Genomic DNA, 14408 nt, shown 5'->3' with positions numbered 1-14408 from the left:
TTGGAAAGTACCGAGTTCTTCAGTGTGAGAAGCAAGGTGCTGTCATCTCCACTTAGAGTGACAAACAGCAATAATAATACTGTTTCTTTGTTTGATTTTTAGGATATCCATGCGTTTGCAATCCGGAGCTTAGCAGAATTGACTGCCTGCTCCATCGAACTGTTCCACAAAACAGCGGCCTTGGTTCTGCATGGCCAGAAGCAGGAGGTGACAGCCTTGGAGAGAAGCCAGACACTCTCCCAGTAAGTACAATGCAGTCTGCATCTCTCACAGGGAAACTGCTGAGAGGCTTTTCTTGCTCCTTCTAGCTTTTAGAAACTTGCTTTTAAGCAAGGTTCTGTTCCCATTGCACATGGGTATATGTTTAGGATCAAAACATATTGAGCAAGCACAAGTCTACATATGAACCTGCCCTTTTCCTTAACGGATCTGTCCTCTGAAAACTGTTTCTTTGCAGATTGTTAGTCTCAGTAGGAAGGGAACTTGGCACAAGTAACAACAGAAAGTGGTCCTCAGCACTCCAGCTCTTAATTACAGTTGTTAGTTACCAGTGTGCACTGTACGCCAGGCGCCATGCTAAGGGATTAGTGTGTGTTAGTTCTGATTTTTACAGCAGCACAACTTTGCAAATGGAGGCGCTGTGGACCCCGGGCAGTTAAGGGAGGCTGCCCAAGCCTGACACATATGTTTTTTTTTTTCTTTTTGCTGATTTTGAACAAACATATTTCAAAGTAGTAAAATGTGGATAATTCCAGTAGGAAAGATAAACTTAAGCCTAGTAATTTCTAGATCTAAATAGACATTCTTTTGTATGTGTGTATGTGAAAGAGAGAGAGAGACATACACACACACACACATAGTGTGTGTCTTGATATGTAGCCTAAGTCAGCCTCAGTTTCACAATCCCCTACTTTCTGAGTGCTGAAATTAGACACCTTGCCATTCACTTGACGTAAAGAAGTTAGATGGCAGTCTGAGAGTCTGGTGTGATTCTCCAGCTCTCCCCAGCTGCAGCATCCTTGCTGCCTTACAGGGTTCCTAGTGTTGTCTGGAGCATCCTTGAGGATGAAGGACACAGACCCAATTGTGTGGAAGAGTGGCCATTCCTGCAGCTTGGAATGCCCTTCTATGCCTGTCTCATTCCTTAACCATCTACTTCTTGCCACCTCAGGCATCCCCTCGCCTCACAGTCTAAAACAGCTTCTCCCGCCATTCTCTAATCCTCTGTCAGCTTTATTGTAGCTCATCTCACCTTCTGTAATGTGTGTTCATGTTTTCATACACAAACTTTGTGCATGCGCGTGCGTGCGTGCATGCATGCTTGTGTGTGTGTGTGTGTGTGTGTGTGTATGGGTATTTGTGTGTAATCTCATTCTTGATTGGCCAGTAGGTTAAAAACCTGTGAGAGCTGGAGCTCTCCTCCGCACTGTTGTGGCCCACAGGGGATTTTCCATAGGTATTTTCCGAGTGAGTGCATGCTGAGCTATATTTCTTTTCTTCTGGTGGGAGTTAAGGTTGGCGTTTGGTGCTAACCTCAGCAGCACTGACTGCTGCCTTTTCTCATGGGGAAGTAGACAGGCTTCTTAGGGAAAGCTCTCCTAGTCAGTGTGGCCTTATTTAGGAGGAGATGGTTGTATTTACCTACTGAAAGATGCCTCAGAAGGCCAAAAGGGATACCCTGTGAACAGTCATTTAGGATAAGGCCAATAGACACCCTAAAATGTGAGGGTTCTAAGCAGACTTTTATTCTAGGATGTCTTGTAACTTATCTTTTGAAGCTGACTGTCACTTGTAAGCTGAACGACAGTGGCCAGGTTGCTCAACTTTCTTTAGTTTCATTTGTTTCCCCAGCATTTTGGGGTCAGAGGCAGATGGATCTCTGAGTTTGAGACCAGCCCAGTGTCCATAGTTCCAGGACACCCAGAGTTACATAGAGAGACCCTATCTCAAAAACAGAACAAAGCAAAAAACAAAAAAACCCAAGTCAATAATGTCAGTGCCTGCCTAGCTTAGAGCGGGGTTGAGAGAGTAAAGGAGTCAGCACATACGGAGACCAGGCCAGTGCTGAGCATTGGGGAATTACTACACTGGGAGTGGAAGAGCCGATAAAACAGATGCAGGTGGGAGATGAGCAAGGGCAGAGAGCTGTTGTCACAACTCAGCCTGGAGGGACTTGATCAAGAAGGAAGGGAGCTAGAAAATAGAGGAGCTGCCCTTCATGGACTGGATCCTGGGAGAGGAAGGTTAGTTCACAAGTCATGATGAGCAAGAACACCATGGTTTCCAGTGCAGAATCAGAGAGCTCATTCACCCAGGAAGCATCCCTTGTAGGAAAAGGCAGGTAAGGGTCTGTCTGTAGCGGGAAGAAATAGGCACTGATTAGCTCTTAATACCCTCCAGGTATGCTGATGGCCACTGGAACCCAAGCTGGAGTCCAGAACAAGCGGCAGCGTCACTCTGTCTCTTGAGTGTGTCACTTTGGGATTGTGTATTTCCTACTGAAACACTAGGAGAGAAAGGGGTGTTTACCCCTTAAAGGCTTCTTTCTCCATTGTTCTTAGGAGTGACCTGTTTCGTTTATTAAAGGAGTAGAAAGAGAAAGAAGAAGAGCAGGACTCTTCTGACATGTTCTTCTCTCCAGGGTGACAGTCGTGCTGTGTAAAGACCTGAGCTCTCTGTCTAAAGAGTTCACCACCTGCCTCACCACTGCTGGGGTAAGAGTTCTACCTCGTGGGGCTAATGGCTGAATGGTTGATGTAATTTACACACCATAAAGTTCGCATGTTTCAGGGCACACGTTGATGGTTGTTAGTACATGTATTTACAGGGATGTATAGTTGTTACAGAATTGGATTTTAGGACATTCCATCACTGCCCCAAAGTGTTCCACACAGTAGCACTCCCCATTTCCTTCTCCACACTCCCCAACCCTAGGCAATGATGCTGCATTTCTTTCTCCATAAAACTTTCCTATGCTGGACATCTTGTGTCAATGAGATCACACATGTATGTTTTGTTAGATTAGCATGGTAGTTTTGAAGTTGGTCTTGTTTTAGCATGTGTTAGTACTTCCTGTTTTTCATTAATGCTTTGTTTTATGGCTGAGTGTACCACGTTTTATCTTTTTCAGTTGACAGACATTTGGACTGTTCCTGTTTGTGATTATTGTGAATGAGTTGTCATGACCATGGTGTGAGCTGTTGTGTGAAGATGGTTTCACTTGTCTTGGGTAGAATACTGGATGAGGATTGCTGGGCTTTCTAGGTGAGATAGTCAATGTCAGATGGCTTCCAGAGCAGCTCCCTAGTTTGACATTCTTACCAGCGATGTATGGAATGCCAGACTTCCTGCGTCTCCACCAGCATTAGCTGTGGTTTGTCTGTGGTTTTCTGTGTGTTGGTGAGTGTGAAGTCGTGCCTCACTGCTGACTAGATTGGCATTTCTCTAGTGTCTAATGACACTGAGGGTCTTCCGCACACTTCTCGGCCACTTGTGTGGTTTTAGAGAAATGTCTGATGCAGAAACTAATTGGGTTGTCTGGTTTTTATTACTGACATGTAGGAACTTCTTGTGTCTTACAGATGCCAGTTTCTTGTCAGGTGTGTGATAGACACAGACTCTCCCTTAGTATGTGGGTTGTTTTTATTTTTTGCTTGTTTGCTTTTACAGTGCTGGGGATCAAATCCAGGCACTTACACATGCATGGCAAATACTCTACCACTGAGTTATAGGCCTATCTTTTGGGTTTTTGACATAGGGTCTGTGTATCCCAGGCTGGTCTTGAACTTGGTATCCTCTTGCCTTTGCTTCCTGACTGTTGGAATTACAGGTGTGCACCACCATATCTGGGTTCCTGTTTTATTTTCTTGATAGTGTCTTATGCATAGTGTAAACATTTCAATAAAAGTCTACTTCAGTGGTCTTCATCAGCACATACAGTTTCGGTGTTTTAACTGAGAAGGCATCAACTAACCCAAGATCAACTTTGAGTTTTCTTTGATGAGCACTGAGCTCTTATGTTTGTGGTGAATGTTGAGTTAATCTGTGTGTGTGGTGGGAGGGGCAGGGTACAGCTTCATTGGTTTGCATTCTTCCGTCTCATGCACCACTGTAAAAATTATCCCCTTCCCCACTGAAGTCTCTGTCCCCTTGCCAGAGGTCATGAGACCCTAGACACACAGTTTTGTTTCTTAGTCTTGATTTGAGTACCATGTATTGTGCTCTGGTGGTTTGCGTGAGGAATGCCCACCATAGACTCCTCTGTTTGACTGGTTGGTCCCAGTGCTGTTGGGAAGGTCATGGAATTTATTGGATGTTGAGCCTTGCTGCAGGAAGTATGTCACTGGAAGTGGCTTGTAGAGTTTGTAGCCTTGCCATTCACTTTCTCTTTCCTTTGTGTGGCTGACAGTGTTTCAGCAAGTCTCTTGCTCTGGCTGTCTGCTACTCTGTCTGTTTCACCTTCATGGTCTAAGATTACTAAGGTTGATGAGTGATGTGGAAGGTGATCGGGAAACCAATGATCACAGAGTGAGATAGATCAAGAGCTCGAGAGTAGAGAAAATAACTCCACAGTGTTCACATCATGTCGTGCTGCCAGAGTTGCTGTGGGGCCTGAAATTTAGCAAAACTGTGGCCCAAATGAATCCTAAAGCTGGAGTTTGGACTTTTTCTCTTTGGAATATGCTAGATTGTAGCTTCTCTTCCCTCCTAGTGTTTTCTTTAAAGGAGCTGCTGAGTTTCCTGAAGTTAGTTTAATGGAGTCGCTTTGTGTTCTGAGAAGGCACTTTTAAGATAGCTAGTCAGCGACAGAGTGCTGCTGATGTGTTCGGTTGAAATTCGTTTGTATGCAATGAGTCACAGGAGGCCTCTCTTCCAAACAGTTGAGGTGGTTGACTGTGCTTGCTTTAGAAGTCAGGGTCCGACTGCCCTTCTAAGATACAGATGACTTTCTTCTGGGTTATCTGCATGGATATTTCATTGTTTTAATTTCTTTGAGTGCACTGTTTTGGTTTCTTTTCCTGCTACTGTGATAGAATATTGTGACCAACACAGTCGAAGGGAAAGTTACGGGATGACGTCCACCCTGGTGGGGAGGTCACCTTGTCTGCGGTCAGGAGGAGAGCGCAGCAGATGCGTGTGCGCTCGTGTGCAGCCTGCACTCCACTTCAGCGTAGGGAGCGGTCCCACCAGCGGTCCCTTCACCCAGTCTAGATGACCCCTCGCAGGCATGCTCAGAGGCCCGTCTCCCGGCTGGTTCTGGAGTCTGTCAGGGTGACAGCACTAGCCCTCGTGTACAAATTCACCCCCGTTTTTCTCTCTTGTCCCTCCTAGTGCTGGATGATCATCCGTCTCTTAACTAGTCCTGTGTACTGCCCTCCCTCCCATCCTGTTCTCTACACGCACAGAGATATGTCACTCTGGATTCCACCTATTCTATTCAACGTGAGGATGTTCTAGAGAGTATCACCTTTCCTGCTAAGGACACTCCTTTCTTTTTTTGCCCGAATACAATTCATTTTGTGTTTACACCATTCTCATTTTGTGTTTACACCATTCAGAATGAAGGTTTTTACAAAGCTGATGAAAGACTGCAGGGTTGGTGAGGTAGCTCAGGGCGAAGGCACTGGCCCAGCAAACCCGATGACCTGAGTCCAGTGTCCAGGACCAAGGCGGGAGGAGGGAACTGACTCCTGAACACTGTCCTCTGCCCTCCACACTCGTGCTGTGCCTCGTGTGGACCTCGAGAGCAGGCACATGTGCGCACACATGCACACGCACACGCACACACACACACACACACACACACACACACACGCACACACACACACACATTCACACACCAAGGAACATTAACAGCAGCAATCCCCTCAAAACTGCAAAGCAGTACGTTCTAATTTGGTAGTGTAGAAAGGTATAGAAAGGAAGTTTACAGCACTTAAAGTTTCTTTCCAGAGATGTCACTTTACCCTTCCTTGGTTGAGATGTTCTGTGCCTTTGTTTACCCATGTGTGTTTCAAGGAAACACTGGGGTTGGAGGTGTGGGATCTGGAGGTGGGAATCTGTTCTGCTTGTTGTTTCCTTAAGGTGGACTGTGACAAAACTGTCTCCTTTATTCCAGGTCAGAGAAAAGGCGGACGTTCTTAATCCATTAATCACCGCAGTGTTTCTGGAGGTGGGTAGTAATGGTTTTTACATCTCTGACTTCTAAGACATCCTGCATTAATTTATTACCTCCTTAGTTTTTGTTTTTTTACAAATCAGATTGCAGTTTAGCCTTTCAGGGACAGATACGACTAATTGCTGTTTATTTGATGTGCCTTCCCTACTCAGTATTTGGAAGGTGTAACAAAGCTGCAGGGTAAACTTAGATGGAAGAGGCCATAGGCTATCATTACTCAGTCCCTACCCCTTGACAGCTTAATGCACAATTCTCAGTAATGAAACACCTTCTGGAGACCAGCTCCTGAGCACGAAGGACTGACACTCACTCAGACAAGCATTGCTTCCCGAAGGGCTGGGCCCTGTGCAGAGGTGTTAGAAGACAAAGCGTGTGGCCGTTTCCGAGGAAGAAGTCCTCTGTTTTGACACAGCGCCACTAGAGCATGCATTCCTTGTCAGTCTGAGCATCAGGACCGTAGGGTTCAGTCTCCAGAAGAGGGGCCTGGAGAGATGGCTCAGCAGTTACAAGCACTGGCTGCTCTTCCAGAGGCCCTAGGGTGTAATTTCCAGCATCTGCATGGCAGCTTACAACTGTCTGTAACTTGAGTTCCATGGATCTGACACACTCACAGACATACATGAAGGCACAACACCAATGCACATAACAGAAATGTCTCCAGAGGTGCGAGAGGATGCCATAGTTGATCAAATTGCCACCAGGGTGGTGGTCTCTGGAGCTCATGCTTTCTGAACTGACAACTGAGACCTGTCATGGCCTGTTTAGAACACACTTACATAAAGCTAGTGAGAGAAGTATCTTGATAATTGGCTAGGTTTGAAGTGTGAATTGAGGGTCAGTGAGATGGCTCAGTCGGTAAGAATGCTTGTTACCAAGCTTGACAACATGAGTGTGATCTCCGTGGTGGAAGGAGAGAATGGTCTCACTAAAGTTGTTCTCTGACCTCCACATGTGCATTATAACACGTATGCTCCCACATGTGCATGCACAAGTGAATAAGAACCAACTAGACTGTTCAGTTTAAAATTAATTTACTGTTAAGGAAATGGTCCTAACCCTCCAGCTACACAGCTTTGAGTAGCTCAGCACTCTTGTGGTCAGTTAATTTTTGTTTTTGTTTTTTTTGAGACAGGGTTTCTCTGTGTAGTTTTGGTGCCTGTCCTGGATTTTGCTCTGTAGACCAGGCTGGCCTCGAACTCACAGAGATCCGCCTGGCTCTGTCTCCCGAGTGCTGGGACTAAAGATGTGCGCCACTGCCGCCCGGCCAGTTAAGCTATTTTTCAACATGAGTCTGTGGTTTAGTAGTTGTCAGAGTTGAAAGACTTTGCAGCCAGGAGGCCTCCTTGGGCCTCCCTCAAGTGCTCTGTAGTCCTGGGTTGGAGTTGCCCTTCCTGGCAGTCTTGTTTTAAGTGCATGGAGCTGTAACTAGATGACTTCTAAGGTCTCCTGTGCTGGAAACTGTGTTATCAAGTGTCCCACTGAGGTTCTGAGAGGAGTGCCAGCCACTGATAAGTGACAAAAGGCGGCTGTTTTGGTGTGAGCTCCCTGTTACCATTTTGAACGGGCTGTTGGTACATGCAGATCCGAAACACTCTTGTCCTTGAAAATGTCCCATCTTTAGTGTAACGAACTATCTGTTGTTATTCTGGCAGGGGAGGGCTTGTCAGATACATATCAGATCTGCACCCTGGGGTGAAATGACTCTCCAAGGCTCTCGTCTCCTGTCCACTGACCAGGCAGAGCTGTCTGGACTCTTCTTACCTGAGGGCAGTGCTTCTGTCATGGCGCTGAATCTGTGGGAGGAGCCATGATGTTTCAGAGGCTCCTGAGAGCATGTCAGTGCCTGACTCTGGTGCTAGATGATCCTCGAATGTCCATTTGGGCAGCAGTCAAAGCTGCCGTGTCTGGTGGGCGAGTTGGGGTGCTGGCATTCTCTTTGGTGTTGCTGTATGACCTCCTAGGTCTGCCTCGTCCTGTCTCAGACTCGAGTGCAGGGGTCAGGCCGCCCTTTCTTTACTTCACAAACTGTGGCCTCTGCTGGGTTGCAGACACAGGTCTGTCGTTCGTTGTCTCCCAGGCGATTGTAACCTTTTCTTGTTGATGACTTTTCACTCCTGCCAGGCCTCAAACAGTGCCTCCTACATTCAAGATGCCTTCCAGCTTCTCCTGCCTGTGCTGCAGATCTCTCTCATCGAGAGCAAGACAGAGTCACCCAGGGGTGAGCCGCCAGCCCAGAGCCCTCTGACAGAGCACTGAAGAGCAGAGAAGAGTCTACCTGAGATCGTGAAGGCTGAGAAACCCAACTTTCCTCAGGGAAGCCCTGCAGCCAGAGCGAGCGGCACATCACTGAGTGTGTGAAAACCCAGGCAGGGGCCTGGGCTCACAGGGGTGCTTGCTTCTCTCTGTGGCTGAGGCACTCAGGGCCGTACACTGCTCTTCCGAGTCTTAGAAGTAATAAAATTATTTGAAAAGACATTATTTCAGGAAAGTCAGTGGGACATTATGGCAAAAACGCTGGACTTCCTTTAGAAATATCAGAAAACACTAACAAGTTTGCCATGGATGTAATTTGCAGCCAGTGGGTTGTTAAACAGGAAAGAGCAAAATGTCAACTCGGTGTCCTGGGATTTATGACATTCTTTTCACTATGGACTTTCTCTTTACTGGAATAGTCTATGGCTTTTACGGAACTGAGACCACATAAGTCGCAAGTGAGATGGTCAGGCAGTGTCCTCTGCCCTTTCATTTCAGTAGATGTTTGGCATAGTGGAGAAACTCGTAGCTACATGTATGAACCACAGCAAAGTGCCCTTTGGCTTCAAATGATTCCCAGCAAAACCCCTGCTCAGCTCATTCAAAATCATGCAGTTGCATGTCCACAGATGCTCTGAGTCTCTTCAGGCTGCATTGTGCACACCCTGCCTGAGACTGCATTTATGCAGGGTGCATTCTTCAGCTGCCTGCTCTGGATGGGAGGAGGCTCTTGTGGAGATGGGGTTTTTGTGGAGTCCTGTGAAAATGTGTACTTTATAACAGGATCTAGCCTCAGACATAATACATTTCCCCCTCATTCTTCCTTTGTTTTACTATATTAGTTAGTGCACTTTGAAGACAGTTCAATGGCCATCCTATACTCTTAAGGCTCCTTTGCAGTTTTCAACAGTTAAAGGCTATTTTGATATCCAGGCTTTTTAAAAATGTTTGTTAACTTTGTGGTTTCTAGTGGCTCTGGTAACTTGAGAGCCCTGCCCTTCATCTTTGAACACCTTTACAATAAAACATAATTATACTTACTTCCACGTGTGCTATTTAAAAAAATTAAGAATTAAAGTATTTTACTTTAATGTCCATTTTCATAAAAGGTTTAGAAATGAAGCATTTGAGAAACAAAGATATTCTGAGATAGTCTTAAGGTAACATGTTGTTAAAGCCCCTGTTGAATCTGTGAGGGGAACTTTGAAAATCCACGCACTGGTATGATGCCAACTGCAGTTCATTTCTCAGACACCAGTCTGCTCATAAGCCTTGCTGGTTATTGTATCATCTGGAGAAATCTCATATCCCTAAGTGTTTCGTGTCTGTCACTTTCCCAGAGAGTTAAAGGGACATCCAGATGCTCTCTCAGCACTTGAGTTAAAGGTGCAGAAAAGTGATGAAAGTTTCATTCACATTCAGTGCTGCACTTGCCAGGCAGTACATTTTCTGAGTGGCCTGTGCTTGTGTGAAGACCTGAGCAGAAGGAAGGGGCAGTGGGCCCCACATGTGTGTTTTCTGTACACATGGCTGCTGCTGTGTCCTCCAACTGGTTCTGAAGTGGAGGTCAAGTGACTATGTATGCATTGGTATTTTTAAAGTATTTTTGTTATTGTTTGAGAATTTCATACATGTGAACAACACATTTGTATTTTATGTAGGGAAAAGGAGCTGGCTAAAAAAACTCAGAAAGAGCCATCTCTGCCTCTGGCCAACTGACCTGTGAAACCAACCAATCACAGAGCAGGAAAGTAGCACTGTGAGCCTGAAGCCCAGAACCAGGGAAAGAAACACAGCCTAGATCTGGGACCTGAGCCAGAGAAATAACCATTTTATCACCAAACCCAGAACCAAGAAAACATGCCCTGACTCTGAAACCAGTACCAAAGAAACACTCTTGGTCTTTAGAGTCAGTAAAAGAAATATGCCCTGGCCTTAGAATTAGTATCAAAAAGCCAAGAAAGGCCAGTGAAAGAAACACAGTTTGACTCTAAATCAGGGCCATCTCTGCTCCAAGCCCACAAAGCTGACCAATCCCTAGGCAGAAAAAAACCTAACCAGTCCCTGTTTGACTCTGCCCCCAAGAGATCCTATATAAACCAGCCTGCCTGGTCAGTTGTGGGCTGTTCTCTCCACCCTGGCAGAGGCAGCTATTCTCCTGGACTCCTCCTTTCCAAATAAATCTCTTTCTTAAAAGAGTTTTGGATGTGAAGATCTTCATTCACTGGTGCTGAGAAAAACCTTGCTGAGATGTCCCACCATAGTGGACAGGGCAAGGGAGAGCTGGAAAAGTAACACTTTGCTCCTGAGCGGGAAGAGATTGCTACATTTCTGCAGGGGTTTCCCCTTTTGCAGAGTGAAGCAAAAGAAGCAACATCTTGGGCTGGAGAAGAAGCAGACCTCTGCTAGGAAGCCCCCTTAAGTGGGGGCTGAGGAAAGCTCAGCTGTAGCGGCTCTCCAGGAGAGGAGCCCACCACACCAGGTATACCCTGACTCCTGAACAGTCAGGACACCCTTCCCTGCTGAGCTGTCCCAGCAGCTCCAGGCCTGACTCTACCGAGCAGTCCGAATACCTTCCCTTCCAGGGCTGAGCTGTCCTAGCAGCTCAAGGTGTCGCCTGACTTCCCAAGTCGTCAAGATACCTTTCCCAGAGCTGCAAAACCCACGTTTTGGTGTCAAAACCCAGGACCAAACCCAGAGTGGCAACAGTTACTTAACATTCTATATACTCCCAACCCCATTTCTAACTTTCCTAGACCACCACCACAGTGTCCCCTCCCATCTTCATGTCCTTTAAAAAGATTAAAAAACCAAAACCCACTGTGTCCCATTAATGCTGCCTACATGTGCATATATGTGGGGCCATCCACTGAAGCATGAGCAATCTACCAGGGACCTCCCCCTGAGGAAAACGGACTCCTCCCTTCCAGAGCAGCCATCATGAACCCCTTCCCATCCACAGCAGACTGCTGACTGGCTTGATCCTTTTCAGGTTGTGTGCAGGCATCCACAGCTGCTGTGAGCTCATGAGTTCAGTGTTCCTGCCATGTCTGGAAAACACTTTCACAACAGTCCTCCACAAACTCTCCTCTCACAGCCTGTCTACGCTTACATGCTGTTTGTCCTTTGAGCCTTGTGGGGATGGGGTGTGATACACGTGTCACATTTGTGACCAAACATTCCACTATCACTTATTTTATGTACATAGATATCTTAGTCTTTTTTTTTTTTCTTTTTTGAGACAGAGTCTCACTGTATATCTCTGGCTAGTTTGGAGCTTGCTATATAGACCAGGCTGGCCTCGAACTCAGAGAGATCCACTTGCTTCTGCTTCCCAAGTGCTGGGATTAAAGACATAACTAGCTTGTATAACTTTTGAAAGCACATTTATGAGCTGGAATGGATAGTCTCATCTGAATAACTTACAGTGACTGTGGGAATTTCAACCGAGATTTTAAACCCAAGGGGCTTAAGTTTTTCATACAACTGAAACCTTTTACCTCTCATGTGGGACTGGATAATTCTGGCTGCATAGCTCAGCTGTGTGTTGAAGGAGAAGTTTCAGAAGTTGAACATGAGTATATTGTCTTCAGTAAACCAGGACGTGCTTGTGTACCTAGCACAACTGTATTAGTGAGGGTTCTAGAACTTACTAAGAATAATAGAACTTATAGAATGAATCTCTCTCTATAGAAAGGGGGTTTATTAGGATGACTTACAGACTATGGTCCAGCTAATCCAATAATGGCTGGCTAGGAATGCAAAGTTCAAGAATCCAGGTGATGCTTGGTCCATGAGGCTGGACGTCTCAGCTGGTCTTTAGTATGTGATTGTCTCAGCTGGTCTTTAGTATGTGATGGAATCCCAAAGAAGTAGACCCTAATGCTAGTAAAGGAATGGACTCATTAGGAAGGCAAGGGTGAGCAGGCAAAGGAGCAAAAGCTTCCTTCTTTCCTGTGTGCTGTGGGTGGGCCTTGGGGTGGACAGGTTCCAGAGAGGAGGTGAGGAGCAGGTGAGGAAGAAGTGAGCCAGGCCGTGGTGGTGCTGAGAGTCCTGCGGCCTAAATGACTCGCAGTCAGAGTGCTTTTTTATTTATACAGAGTCCAGTAAGCAGAGATAGATTAATGTTGTTGCAAAATGTAGATCATATCATTTTTGTTTCTGGACACGTGTTTAACTATTTCTTTTGCACATCTGGGGTCAAAAGTTTCATCATCATTGATGAACCATGAACAGTTAACTTTTAAAATCATTTTTTTCCTCAGGTTTAGTCATCTTGATAAACAGAGTTATCTTTTATGATCATTTTTAATCATCGACCCCACAACCCAATTTTTAAGAATCTAGAGACATATGATAGCTCATTCTCAGGCTGGCAGCTCTTGTGTCTTCAAGGACACCAGATACAAAGAAAATCTCCAAGCCAGCCCAGGCAGAGTGCCATATCTCAAGTAGTGTATTAACTCTTAATGGTCAGTGTGCCCAAGAAAAATCTCTAGGCCAAAGCTGCTACAGTTATTATTTAAATTCTGGCATAATACAATGGATTAACTTTCCTAAGAAAGGGAGGTACTGACACCTCTTTTTTTTTTTTTTTTTTGGTTTTTCAAGACAGGGTTTCTCTGTGTAGCTTTGCGCCTTTTCTGGATCTTGCTCTGTAGCCCAGGTTGGCCTCGAACTCACAGAGATACACCTGTCTCTGCCTCCTGAGTGCTGGGATTAAAGGCGTGTGCCACCACTGCCCTGCGACACCTCATTCTTTTATCATCTTTCCACACCATTCTTTACCCATCAATATAAGTCCCTGTGTAGGGCAGAGAAGGCATCAAGGATTCATAATTGATTCATAAGAAATTTCCCATCAATCCAATATCCCCAAATTTTACAAATATTAAAAACCCCTCAAGCATGCAACACTCGGAGATCAAAACCAAAAGTGGCACAGTGGCCATCATGAAGCTGAGCTTTGCTGGATCTTTCATCAAGCAGCTGTGCTGGCTTTATGACTTTTGTCGTTCCCATCAGATATGGCTGCGCCACATGTCCTTACATAGGTTTCTTGCAAAAGATGTGGCCTAAATTAAAGGTGTGTCTTCCCACTTCAAGATCCAGATTAAGGCATGTCTTCTCCCAGTTCAGAAGATCTGGATTAAAGGTGTGTCTTTGTATCTCAAAGACCTGGATTAGAAGTGGATCTTCCTACTTTAAATTAAGCAAAACTCCCTCACAGGTGTGCCCTCCAGTTTTGGAATATAGTTGATTCCAGATGTAGTCAAGTTGACAACCAAGAATAGCCGTCACAACAATTCTCCAGCTCACTTTGGTGTTCTGTTGCAGGGTCAGAGGTAAGACTGGAAACACTTCTTAGCTGAAAGGGAGGGAAGGAGAGGAGACAGAGAGAGGAAGGGAGCCACTGAATCAATACATAGAAACGCCTAGTCTAGAGCTTTCTGCCGGTACACAATAAGAACTGCAGGTGTCTGGAGTGTGTGTGGCTGAACTGCGTGACTTCCCAGCCAGGGACGCTGAGGCCTCCTAAGAGGCCCTGTCAGGAGACTTAGCTAGGCCCTGTACCCAGGTCTTCTAATCTGTTTGTGCCTCTCCGACAGTAGATCCCACCTGACTCCAGCATGCGTAGAGAGCTACCAAGCTAGGTGTTGAGGAAACAGAATATAGACTGCGTGGGTTCTGTTCCAGGTTAGTTTATGCTGGTGGCTCTGGCTGAGCCTTCTCCATGTTGCGGCTGCAGAGGCCTCAGAGAAGAGGGGGGCAGCGGCTTGTAGTGAACCATGGCTGGGTTGGATGGACTTGTCTCCAGTCTGGTTGTCCAGTCAGGTTAACATTGCTGATATTTATAGACGCACTCATCACATTGTTGCTGCCTTGGCTGGTTTGTGATGCAAGGAGCCGACATCTCCTGAATCTGGAACTGCAGACTTATCAACCACCAACAGCTGAAGGAAGCTCACATAGGGAG

At 45.9% G+C, this 14408-nt stretch overlaps 1 protein-coding gene across 10 annotated transcripts in view; it reads left to right on the top strand.

The window, feature by feature from the left end:
- Positions 1-9471, top strand: part of Fam114a2 (family with sequence similarity 114 member A2) — a 34079-nt gene extending 24608 nt beyond the window's left edge. For 8 of the 10 annotated variants that reach the window (XM_076542382.1, XM_042284024.2, XM_076542383.1 and 5 more), the window contains exons 11-14: positions 103-242; positions 2642-2714; positions 6119-6172; positions 8300-9471. In XM_076542382.1, the coding sequence (XP_076398497.1) occupies positions 103-242; positions 2642-2714; positions 6119-6172; positions 8300-8434 (402 nt within the window). In that variant the 3' untranslated portion in view covers positions 8435-9471. Of the gene's footprint in view, positions 1-102; positions 243-2561; positions 2715-6118; positions 6173-8299 lie in introns of all 10 variants that reach the window. The other 2 variants (XR_013041662.1, XR_013041661.1) reach the window with 1 other exon arrangement.
- Positions 9472-14408: the final 4937 nt, after the last annotated feature.

This window comes from Peromyscus maniculatus, chromosome 8, assembly GCF_049852395.1.
Source record: "Peromyscus maniculatus bairdii isolate BWxNUB_F1_BW_parent chromosome 8, HU_Pman_BW_mat_3.1, whole genome shotgun sequence".
In the NCBI taxonomy this organism is placed as follows: domain Eukaryota; kingdom Metazoa; phylum Chordata; class Mammalia; order Rodentia; family Cricetidae; genus Peromyscus; species Peromyscus maniculatus.
The sequence above is the reverse complement of the archived record's forward strand: the minus strand, read 5'-3'. Positions and strand labels throughout refer to the sequence as shown.